Source organism: Antedon mediterranea, chromosome 5 (assembly GCF_964355755.1).
Source record: "Antedon mediterranea chromosome 5, ecAntMedi1.1, whole genome shotgun sequence".
Taxonomy (NCBI): domain Eukaryota; kingdom Metazoa; phylum Echinodermata; class Crinoidea; order Comatulida; family Antedonidae; genus Antedon; species Antedon mediterranea.
This window is the reverse complement of record NC_092674.1, coordinates 5,444,726-5,457,621: the sequence shown is the minus strand read 5'-3', so window position 1 is coordinate 5,457,621 and position 12,896 is coordinate 5,444,726. Positions and strand designations below refer to the sequence as shown.

The window sequence follows — 12,896 nt, the reverse complement described above, 5'->3', positions numbered from 1 at the left end:
CTTCTGCCGTATGATGATGGAGGTAAAACGGTTATATATCGCCACGGGATCAGTCAGAATGATTTGTTAGTCCACACTGTTCACACGATCAACGACGGTTCCAGTATGAGAACATATTCAATTCAAGCTGTTTTAAAGGGTACTGAATTTCTTTGTATATATATATTATTTTGAATATTTTTGTGTAGCAAAATGAGTTTTGACAAATGTTTCTACAATATCTGTATCGAAAATCGATAACGACAGGTTCACAAGATTTGATTTTTTTTCAGATTCATATTTACCATGTAACATTATCAAGTGGCCATTCATGAAGATAACTACGGAAACAACAACAGTCAGTAACATTTGGATAGACGATTGGAACAAGATAAAGTGTCCCGGTACAATCACAGGATGGAGGTATATGGCAAAAGTAACAACAGATATTATTGGTTTAGTTTACAGAGCGGTAGACGCAGACAACAACGTGTATGAAATCATCGGGAAAACTTTACTTCCGGAAGGAGAGCCTGACGTTCTCGTCGAATTTCTACTTGTACATTCTGATAGAATTGATGTTTTACCTGGAGATAAAATTGGCTTTACGTATACAACAACTGCGCGCCTCTACCACCAAAATGATTATTCCAATGTAGGGTCGATTTATAAATATACGGCACAGCCATCTGTCTATGATATCGGGACCCAGATTACGTTCACACATCACCTAACCAGACGTTTTACGTTTGATGCGGTTTTCGAAATTAACGGTAAGTGTAGGTGTAGTGTAAATAGTTACTATGAATTTGACCACCGGGATGTAAATTTCAAAGACTATTCCCCGTTTCAATATACTTTAATTGGTAAATTACTAGGCCTTCATAAGATGCCAGAATCTGCAATCGCCCCTTTTTTCAGTTGTATGTAATTCGTACCAATCTAGCTATTTTAATTCCAGATCTCGATAATGCATACAAGTCCACAGTGATCGTAGAGAACCATGAGCTGCAAAACAATGACATCGCCACTATCACTGACTGTACTTTGGCTTCCTGTGTCACCAACTGTATCAAGAACCAGCACTGTAAATCAGTCAACTACAACCAAAATACATGTAAATTAAATGACGCTACTCGTACGGAAGACGAGAGTAATTTTGCCGAGATCGCAGGAGAAAGATATATCGAAATGAGTCCTGTGAACACGGTAAGTTAAAGTCAGTGATTATGTAAGTGACCAAAGAAAATTCTTGACGTTAACGTTTACAGGCCAATATTTTAAATCAGGGTCCTACTACCTGATTGATGACACGTTCTCATTCAAAATTTGTAGTGACGTGATATGACTTAGTTAAGCATGAAGTACAATATAGAACACAAATGGTTAATACAAATACGAATATTAACATAAAATGGGCCGAGAAGTGAAGGTGGGAGAGCAAGATATAGGCTACATCCGGGCGATCCATGAAACCAAATAAGATGCGAATAATTCTCAATCGGGATTGATGACACGTTCACATTCCAATTTGGTAGTGAAGTGATATGAATTTGTACGACTAAATCCTGTTCCAACACGTGTTTATTTTATATATGCAGTTTCCATTTGACGTCATATACGCTAAAAACTTTAACTTAACTTAACACCGTTTGAATGCGAATATTACCGTACTGCTTTCCTGATTGAATTTACTAATGAATAATAATATGTTTTCGTAGAAAGCGGAAAGCACATGCGCATTTGTTGACTGTGGGTCTGGAAACATTTGTATCGATGTTCCTGGTACTGCGAGACGCCATCTTTGTTTATGTTCTGCAACTGGATATCTAGCTGACCAGTGTCCGTCAGCAGGTAAGATCATTGCGTTCGTGAAAATGTTGAGTGGGTTCTTAAAGTAAATATAAAACAATGTGAGTAGCATGGTGGTTGTCTGATCCAATCTTATCAGATCATAACTGTATTGCTTTGCTTTTGGTCCTTAGAATGCCTTGAGCCACTTGGAATGGAGTCTGGTGATATTTTTTATGGTCAATTAAGTGCCAGTTCTATGGATTCGAATGTTGCTTATCACGCTCCAAACTGTGGTAGATTGAATTCAGTAGATTCAGCTTCCTGCGTGCCTTGTTGGGCTGCAGATCATTTAGATATCAACAGTTGGATTCAAATACATTTGATGGTTGAGCACAACATAACTGGTATCCAAACACAGGGAAGAGGAGGTAGTGTAGTCCAATGGGTGACAACCTACACGATAAGTTACATCAAAGTGAACCAAGTTGGAGAAACTTTCATCTCTAATGGTCATGGACATCCGAAGGTATAAACACGGATATAAACAAAATAATAATTCTTTTAAGAAGTAATAAAAGCGAGTAATTGTTGATTTATTTCACTATTACTTCTACCGCCGATAAAAAAAATAATTATGAACTGACCTTAAAGCTGATGTTGGAAAGTTGGTATTCACCCATACCAGCTGTACTGTGATCTTCCTTCACTGTTCAGAACCTCGTTAGTCGCACATTGCAGCTAAACTTAAATTATCATGTGTTCTACGTGTTTACATTGCAGCAAAACATAAATTATCATGTGTTCTACATGTTTACATTGCAGCAAAACTTAAATTATCATGTGTTCCACATGTTTACATTACAGCAAAACTTAAATTATCATGTGTTCCACATGTTTACATTGCAGCCAAACTTAAATTATCATGTGTTCCACATGTTTACATTGAAGCCAAACTTAAATTATCATGTGTTCCACATGTTTACATTGAAGCCAAACTTAAATTATCATTTGCATTGTTTTATGTAAGTAATGGCGGCAATGCTTTCCCGAGATTCAACGAATTGCTTATTCTTACGCAAGATCGTTCTTTACCTAAATCTTTGGTATATTTCATTTGCATTTGTATACAGATTTTTGATGGTAATTGGGACCAAACTAGCGTACGAACACATTATTTTAATCCAGTAATACAAGGCGTAGCTATCAGAATTTACCCTAAAAGCTTCTATGGTCACCGCAGTTTACGAGCTGAAGTTTTAGGCTGTAGAATAGGTAAGTTGCTGTTACTTACGTATTGATATTAGACAAAGAGACAATAAATCATCATATTTTACGAGATAAAGTTTTAGGCTGTAGAATTAGTAAGTACTGTTAATTTGGTAGTAGGCAATCGAGACAATTGAGACAATCAATATTGTAGGCCTATTTCATGAGATAAAATGTTGTTACTATACGTACAGTATATGACGTACGGTATACACGGTTTATGCGATAAATTTGAAGGTTTTAGAACCGGATTAAGCCTAGTCTACAATTAACAAACAATTACTAAATGTTTGTTTGTAAACTTGGGGTTTACTTGAGTTTGCGAACTAAAGTTTGCTAGTGTTGACTTCGGCAACCTTGTTGTCTGCAGTTTACCAACTGGTCTACTCTAGCAAATGTTTGAAAACTGTTTATGACAACTCGTAGTTTGCTCGAGTTTGCCACTTTTCAATTCAATTCAAAATTGACATTTGATTGACATATATTTACGTCATTCATTCATTTATTCAGTCAAAATCAACATACAATACATGATTACAATGTTACAATACAGAAAGTTAAAACTTGAGATTCACAATTAAAAAAAAAGATAAAATGTTAAGAACAATGTAAAACAATGCAAATGTCTAAAATGATGGTTTAAAAATGGTTTAAAAATGGCATAAAAAAAACAGCATTTAAAACAAAATACCGTTCAGTACCAAAGTTAAAAAAGCCATTAAATATACAAGTCCAAAAGACAATAAGTAAAAAAAAAAAACCAGAATGTTCAAGTTTAACGGAAATGTGGTTTTATGATATTCATTTACTGTTCTGCGCAGGAAATGAATGGGTTCGAGTGTTTAAGGGTGTATCTATGACTGGAGTTAGCATTTACAACGCTTGGCAAACTGGAACAGGAACATCAAGCCACCATGCTCATCAATTTCTCATCAGTGATACATTTTACAGAAACAATGCAATATTTGATAACTGGTCAACATTAGATATTCAACAGGTATATTGTTTACAATTGTTATTGTTAGTATATTTAATATACTTTTAATTTACATAACGCAAACATGTGTTCTTAAAATATATTTTTGTTGTGATTAAACTTTCGAATTTATTTTATTTTGTCTACAAAATAATTTGACCAAATATACTGTTTAAATGATTTTATGTTACAGGTAAAACTGACAGCATTCTCTGCATTTCACGAGGAGTTGTTTTCTATCACTTTTGATGGTGTTGGTTCTACTACTAACTCTTGGTTTTCAAAGGACAAAGTTCAAAGTTCACCTTGGGAGGACATGCAAACCGCTTCCACTAATTATTTTTCAATAGTTGGACATGCTAGTCGGTTTGTACATTTGTCACCATTTAAGTAAAATCAGTTTAATCTCAGACATGCGCATTCTCTATGATTAGCCCTTCAATAAAATCGTGTGTGTACATTTGTCATAACACCATTCAAGTAAAATGGGGCTCAGTTTAATCTCAGACATGCGCATTCTCTATGATTAGTCCTTCAATAAAATCGTCGTAAATATAAAATTAGTTACTGCGCATGCCTCGACGTAAATACTTGACACAGTACAAAGTGTACTTTGAAAATATGGCTGTGAAAATGTCCTTAAATTTCCAAAATACATTTGGCCCTTGTTTTACACCGAATTAGTAAAGCGTAAAATGTTTTGATCGGCAATCGATCAATTACTTTATTTAAAAAAAGCTATATGGAATAAAGTAAAAACAATCTACATTTAAGGAGGTTTTTTATGAGTAACTATTACAATGGTTGTGGAGGTGACAAAGGATGGTTTATAGTTCTGGAAAGCACTGCTTGTAAAGAATGGGATGGTTATGACACCAATCCAAGAATTGTGTACAGTCGGACAAAATCAGCAGAGATATTTTATACTGGAAGTAAGTTAAGCTAAGAGTAGTAGTCTCAAACACACTTAATTTATATATTAAGTTTCTGTAAAAATTAAATACTGCAGTCATCTTTCTTTTTTTTTTCGTATATGATGTTTGATTATTTTGTAATATCTATATATGTAATATAAAAACAATCAATGTTGATTGAACGAGTTGTGCTGTTCACCAGTCTCTTGTCTAAATAAAGTTTATATATATATATATATGCTATGATTCTTAAACTAAGGAAAGTGTGATGGCCATTCCATCACTTTAAAATTATTTAATTTGGATAAGGTTAATGTTACGTTTACAGCGCAGTTAATGTTTAACGTTACGTTTACAACGCTTGGAAGCAAACGTAAGCGCAACTAGTGATAGTTTGAATATTCCGTCGCGTGAGATTGGTCACATTACTTGCGTTGCCCTTACGTCCAAGCGTACGTTCAGAACCAGGCTTTAATGGTTAATGTCTACAACAACAAATATAAATTACCTAACAAGTAATATTTAAAATCGTTATCTTGCAGATATTGGTACTGCTCGAGCAATGACCATTGACGTCAAAATGTAATACATGCAATTTATTACAATCAATTGTGATAAGACAGAAAGCCCACACATAGTTTCATTTAATGTATTGACCGTTTTGCTTAGCTCAATGACGTAGCAAAATACCGACAAAGCTTGGTTATACCAGGGAGGAATCAACTTACTCTTCCCTGGCCATCCAAACTGTCCCTTGTGATTGGTCAATTCACTTGTGTTGAGCGTACATCCTTGCGTTGCGTCCAAGTGAAAGGTTAATGTTGACACGCCACAGCGCAGCATCTGCTACAAATGTAGATGGTTGGATATCTGTCATGTCTTTCCTTTCTGCAGTCTCATTTCACAGATGCTACGGCCAGTACACGAAACGCTTATTTAATCTAAAGGCAGACAATAGACTACTACTACTCGCAATTATTGGTTTAGCAGTCTAGCGAGTACACGAAATGCATAAGCTTTGCTTATTAAAATAACGAGTACACAAAACCATTACCATTCGCTAATTTATTTCAAGCGATTGAAAATTATCTATTATTCAAATAATTATTAAACCATATACAGATTATATCTAATAAATGTAATACAGCATTGCACTTCAAACTATAAAACCATGGAGGTAAACAAATAAACAATTGGTATATAAAATATTGTAGTTAAAATTTAACACTAAATTTTAGGCAGAAAACTGGATTTTACAACATTTATTCTGACAAAAAAAATAATATAAATATACTGTAGCTTACGGAAACTTTTCTGCTTTATAAGCACAAAACTTCCATTTAGTATTTCAGAGCAGTATTTAAATAAAAAATCATATAGATTCATGCTGTGCTGAGCATGGTATTAAACCTTAAGCCAGCATCAATGATGAAAATGCTATAGCTATTAAAACCGATATCAATATTTATGTGTGGTTTTATTAACTAATTATTATTGATTATAAATAGTTTAAGATGACTACTAGCCTGCAAGGAGGTGGCTTGGAATCTAAGATTATACCTAGGAATGTTTTCACCTAAATTTTGACCATGGCTCCATGTTTTGACCTTGATTTTGCAACTTGCATTATTTTTGAGCAGGTACAAAGCCTAGGTTTATGCTTAAGACCACCTCAGGCTAAATAGTGAATCTCTAGTTCTTGCTTTGAATCAAATCTGAATTACTTTCTAGATGTTAAGTTATAAAATATTACTACTATATAACGGTAATGACAATAACAGGGTTGTTTTTTTTGGCCAGGAGGAGGAGGACCGATTAATGTCCTGATGTATGGCCTATGAATTTAAAGTATAAAAATCTCATCTCTTAAAATCACATGCCTAGAATATATGACCAAATATTACAATCAACTTACCTTAAAGACACACACATTTTTATCTAAAATAAAACTATTATTCCTTTTCACAAATTACCAAAGAGTATCAGTGGGAAATATAATCACTGTCTTTTGTAAATTATTACAAGATGCGCCGCATATGAAAGTGGAACTGAAATGATTTTGTTTATAAACTATCGTAGAATTGGTTGCATACCAAGTTTCTTGCGAAGCAAAACATTTTTTATAGAATCTTATAACAAAAAATATAGTGTTCTATATTGGTGTATATTTTAAGTTATTTAAGTACATTATCAAACTTTATGACAAAAAAAATGTGATGTGCCCATATATGGACATGATGATGTCATATCACTACCATATTTGGGAATATCACTACCCATATTTGGGCACATGTTTTTTTAATGCTTTGTACATGATGAAATTTGTGAAAGTCGTTTGGCAGCATGCATACCTTCATACAATGGAATGTAGCTTCTTGATAGCAGACTTGAAAGCTGCAGAAAAAAAAAACCAATAAAAATATATTTATACTTGTTAATGTTTAGAGAGTATCTTTGGATCAGATAGGTAATTAATCAGATGTGCAGTGTACTACCGTGTAGATTGAGAAAACACTTTACAAATGACTGCAAGTTCACTAAGTATCCTTCTCGAACTTAATTGTTGGATTTGAACCCAGATCTCTGGAATTTGTAAGCAAGATTGTTACCACCAAAATCCACTGCACAAGTCTACAAAATAAACTTATCTAAAGCCAACAATAATTCTAACCTCTTTTCTTGTAATAAAAATACATCTATTCCTAACAAGTTTCTCTCTCATCATTTCTCCAGATGTTGAATTCACTGCCTTGGTGGCATCCTCTATAACGATAGTCGTTAATCCAATATCAATGGCATCAAGCGCGGTATATCCTACACAGAAGTCAAACGCCAGTCCGCACACGTATACTGTAGTAACATTTCTTTTTATGAGCTGGGCTGCGAGATCAGATTTGGTCACATGAGCATTATCGCAAAATGCAGAGTAAGAGTCTATATGACATTGACTGCCCTTTTTTATGTAGAATGTATCTTTAAGATCTGTGATCTAAACAAATAAAAATATTGATTAGAATATTTAAAGATATATTGTCCCCAATTAATACTTAACAATTTTTCTGTTGAATATGCCATTTTAATGTCGCTAAATAATTATCCACTTTGACCAAAAATTGAATCGGAAAAAAAAGTATTTACCTAAAAAATGTAATTTAAAGCAAAAAATAGTCAAATTGACTGCCAGCCAATGTGTTTTTGGTTGAATTTAACCATTTATTTTGTAATTTTATAAGTGAAAACATTATTTTTTTCCAGTTTTTTTTCTACAGAAATGATTAACTTTATTAAAACTAAAAAATTACATATTTAAAGTCTGATTATATTAATCTTTATTTTTCATGTTTTTGGGGGACAATACATCTTTAAAGTTATTCTTCATAAAAAAATTGTAATGTTGAAAAAAAAAATGTTTTAAAAAAGGTCGCTTGGATATTTATTTTTAATTGTGGGTTAAAACAAAATATAGAGGGCACTATAATATAGTCTGTCGATGTACAAAATGTATTGCAAATTCATCATACAGTATTGTATGGAATAAATATTGTAAGGCTTAAGCTCTGTCTAAAGTTCACTATCAAACGAGTTTGACAAAAAAAAGTGTGATGTGTCCAAATATGGTAGTGATGTGTCCAAATATAGTAGTGATATGACATCATCATGTCCATACATGGGCACATTTTTGTAGACAGAGCTTTAGGAATCATCAATTAGTTATTACTTGCAATTCTATGGTCATTTTCTTTGTAGAGGCAAGATAACGCTATGCCAGGCCTACAGACATTTTGCCTATGCAATATAACAGATGCCTACCTTAAGATTCTTGTGGAATGCTGCACCATGAGATTCTTGCAAACAATGCTTTGGCCATAAAATTTGCTCAATAAGTGGTGGTCCTGAGAAAATAACTTTGTCTAGTAATTTTGCATCCTCTGCAGATACCTAATGGGAAGAAATATAAATATACAATTTTATTGTTTGCTGTCTGTCTATCTATAATACATCCAGTATCATAGCCAAATTATGTAATACAGTGTCTCATATGTATCACATGTGATGCTTGTATCACATGTGATGCTTGTATCACATGTGATGCTTGTATCACATGTGATGCTTGTATCACATGTGATGCTTGTATCACATGTGATGCTTGTATCATAGACCCTCAGTCTATTTTAACACTTACCAATACAGGCACCACATGTTACACTTTATTATAGAATTTGCCATGATACACTGGATAAGAAATACAAGGATGATTGATAATCGATTACTGAAGGATATGGAATCATCATAACAAAAATTGTTGCTTCACAAGGATGAACCACTACAATTATAAAGACATTTTTTGTGGTTTGTTACTTTGACCTTTGACTCTTTCTCTTCAAAATCGAAAAATCCAGCGGGATTTTGGGTCATAGATCGTTCGGATAAAAACAGAAGAGAGCAGAGGTAACAACTGATTTAACAAGGAATAGGTTAATGCCCATTTACACTAGGGTGATAACGATAAACGGTAAATAGATAAACATACATATTTCTTGGATAAAACAAAAGAAATTAGTTTTCGTTCTAGAACTATAGGATAATCATGCTAGGATAAGTTGCTGTATTTGATAAAAATAATATTTTTTTAAATCAAATCAAATGATGTCATGATCAATAAAAACAATAAAATCGTTGAATTGTAACAATATTATTGCTCTTACTAATCATGACGTCATTTGATTGAACGTGTGGAAACGCGCCTTTAGCCAGCTTTTGTGGTCTTGTACTTACCGGACTACTGGGATCTACTGGATATCTTTTTACATTGTCCACAAATGAGATATGATTAGGTGGATGCCAATCTCTTGTGTATCCAACAGTAGAAAACGATTCCGTTTCTAAAATACTAAATACCCGGAAAAAATAACTAATATTAATCTAGGTAATTGTAAAATGTATTTATAATCTCCCTACAGACTCATAGCAGCCAGTAGGCCCTCTACAGACTCATAGCAGCCAGTAGGCCCTCTACAGACTCATAGCAGCCAGTAGGCCCTCTACAGACTTATAGCAGCCAGTAGGCCCTCTACAGACTCATAGCAGTCAGTAGGCCCTCTACAGACTTATAGCAGCCAGTAGGCCCTCTACAGACTTATAGCAGCCAGTAGGCCCTCTACAGACTCATAGCAGTCAGTAGGCCCTCTACAGATATATAGCAGCCAGTAGGCCCTCTACAGACTTATAGCAGCCAGTAGGCCCTCTACAGACTTATAGCAGCCAGTAGGCCCTCTACAGACTTATAGCAGCCAGTAGGCCCTCTACAGACTCATAGCAGCCAGTAGGCCCTCTACAGACTCATAGCAGTCAGTAGGCCCTCTACAGACTCATAGCAGCCAGTAGGCCCTCTACAGACTCATAGCAGCCAATAGAGTGGATGGAGTTATGCGCATTATAAACTTTTTTATTATTACATATAATGGTGAGAAACGGATGTCTTAAAATTATGTATGGAAACTACACCATTCAATGGATTGAAATACTTTAATAAACATGCACAAATCTAGGAGTGGCAAATATATTGCATAGCTGCAGTGAATCTATTGATAATACAACTAGATATAGACTGCTAAAGTACCTGTTGATAATTGGAATGACATCTTCTGCATCTTCAACTTTTAATGATCCTGTTATAAAGTCATTTTGTACATCCACCACAAGAAGTGCATTCTTTGGCTTTACAACCTGCAATGTAATAATATCATATTATAATGCACAGTTTAAAAATAATTGTGCTCTAAAGGCGTTTATAATGATACTTGTTCAATGACTGCTACAGTACTGTAAATTCTAAAGAGTGATAATGCTAAAATATGTCATTTTTTCAACTGCAGAAAAAAAATCAACTTCTGCTTGATATGCAAATGCTCTATCCCTGCATGAGGTTACAAGCGCTCAAATGAGATTGGACCGAAATGGTGAACAACACTTGTTCCTATTTAGGATGCACAACAAGTTGATATTCTCTTATCTTCAGTTGATACTGGCATTACATACCTCTGTTAACCATTTATTAAAAACTGTCCTCATTTCTAATTCATTTAACTTGCCGTCCTGTAATGATATTAAATATAGACTATTAGTATTACTATATTAAAATTATTAATTTTGTTCACATGCTAAATCCACAAAGATTGTAAAGCTCTGTCTACACTATCAAACTAGTTTGACAAAAAAATGGTGATGTGCCCAAATATGGTAGTGATGTGATATGATGTCATTGTGTCCATATACAGTATGAGCACATCACATTTTTTTGTCACATAAAGTTTGATAATGTAGACAGGGCTTAAGATTTTTGAATGTGTGTGTTAACTGTTTTATCTTGTGAATTGATTGTTACCAGCTGTATATCAGGGTAGTGAAAAAGATTTGCTTTTGGTAATTTTCATGGAAATGTGCTTAGATTGGTAGGTGCTGGGAGAGGTAAAGAAATATGGATATTAAGGATTAAAGATGTTTCCTCCCCCTCAAAATTTGTTGTTGTTGAATATGTCATTTTAATGTCACATATTATTAATAGTTATCCTCTTTGACCAAAATTGGATCGAAAAAAAATATATTTACCTGAAAAATCAGTAATTTAAATTAAAAAAGTCAAATTGGCTGCCAGCCAAATGGTTTTTGGTATAATTTAACCATTTATTTTTGTCATTTTGTAAGTAAAAACATTTTTGTTGTTTTTTTTCTATGGAAGTGATTAACTTTATTAAAACTACAAAATAACCCAAGTCTAATTTAATCTTCATTTTTCAGGTTTTTGGGCTTTGGGAAGTTTTTCAAGGGTAAGACATCTGAGCGATTACAGTCATGAAAGGATCAATCACTATACCTTATCTTTGTCAAGGTGTGTAAACATAAACTGAATGTCATCCGTAAGATCAGTGTTGTTGGCATAAGGTTCTCCACTGGCTTTCACAAACAGTGTGTGACACAAGGACTCAAACTCACTCAAGTTTAAGGCACCATCACTGAGGGAAATAAATTATATTATTAGTTTATTTATTCAGTATTTTTGTTATTCAACTTGTTTGCACTGTATTTAATTAATTTTTAAATATTAATTATTAAATAAAATTCAATGGTAAATTTCATTCTTAATCTTAATTCACTATCTAGGCCTATTCCATATTATTATATTATTATTATTTATTATTGTAAATAATCACAGTATAAATTACTGTTGTACTCTAGTAGGCCAAGCTAGTCTACTAGCTAGGCCTAGTCTAGCTAGGATAGGAGCGTAGGCCTACTAGCCTAGCCTACTTAAATATTATATTATTATTATTTTGAAAAAATCACTGGGCTAGGATAGGTTAGCCGCTAGGTCTACATGTTTATTATTATTATGGTTTCATTTTGCCTAGCGTTCTCTTCCTAGAGTTAGGGAGGGATACTTATTAGCTAGCATATAGTCCTAGCTAGGCCTAGTAGGCTGGTCCACCTACCTTACCTAGTTAGGCCCTAGGCCTAGGTTTTATTTTTAGGCCCTAGGTTAGGCATAATTATAATAGAGTCTCTAGACTAGGCCTCTAGTCTAGCTAGGCCTAGGCCTAACTAGGCATTTTATTAGGCCTAACTAAGATAGGCTATATTAATATGTAGAATAAAGACCTACTCACCAGTCAATATCAAACTGTTTTAAACACAAGTTCGCCCAACTACAAGCTTCTCCATCTACCTCTTCATGAGAAAGCAATGTCTTGACAAAAGAAGACATTTCTTTCTTATTTTCTAGCCTGTCTTTACTTAGGCTAGGCTACCTCCTACTTGATCTTTTTGCGAGGGGACAGCTGATGATGATGTCGCGAAGACCCCCCCGACGACGAAGGAGGAAGACGCGACGACATTTTTTTCCTCTAGAGGGCGGGGATATGGAACGCCGTTACTGCCTTCTGTCATACACGCTTTTACATATACCCTGA

The 12,896-nt window shown here is 34.1% G+C and overlaps 2 protein-coding genes across 2 annotated transcripts; one reads left to right on the top strand and one right to left on the bottom strand.

Moving 5' to 3' along the window:
• The first annotated feature begins 257 nt into the window (after positions 1 to 257).
• LOC140049352 (uncharacterized) lies at positions 258 to 5,015 on the top strand. Its single transcript, XM_072094222.1, has 8 exons — positions 258 to 752; positions 941 to 1,188; positions 1,701 to 1,833; positions 1,965 to 2,299; positions 2,904 to 3,045; positions 3,861 to 4,036; positions 4,209 to 4,381; positions 4,790 to 5,015. Exons 1-8 carry the CDS (start codon positions 311 to 313, stop codon positions 4,959 to 4,961), a joined length of 1,821 nt encoding a protein of 606 aa, XP_071950323.1. The 5' UTR covers positions 258 to 310; the 3' UTR covers positions 4,962 to 5,015.
• A 1,041-nt stretch (positions 5,016 to 6,056) lies between these two features.
• Positions 6,057 to 12,752, bottom strand: LOC140048617 (nicotinamidase-like). The gene is made up of 8 exons (XM_072093370.1): positions 12,594 to 12,752; positions 11,804 to 11,942; positions 10,969 to 11,025; positions 10,550 to 10,656; positions 9,706 to 9,820; positions 8,740 to 8,868; positions 7,601 to 7,918; positions 6,057 to 7,323 (listed from the first exon to the last, which is right to left on the bottom strand). The coding sequence occupies exons 1-8, from the start codon at positions 12,689 to 12,691 to the stop codon at positions 7,228 to 7,230; spliced, it is 1,059 nt and encodes a 352-aa protein (XP_071949471.1). The 5' UTR covers positions 12,692 to 12,752; the 3' UTR covers positions 6,057 to 7,227.
• Positions 12,753 to 12,896: the final 144 nt, after the last annotated feature.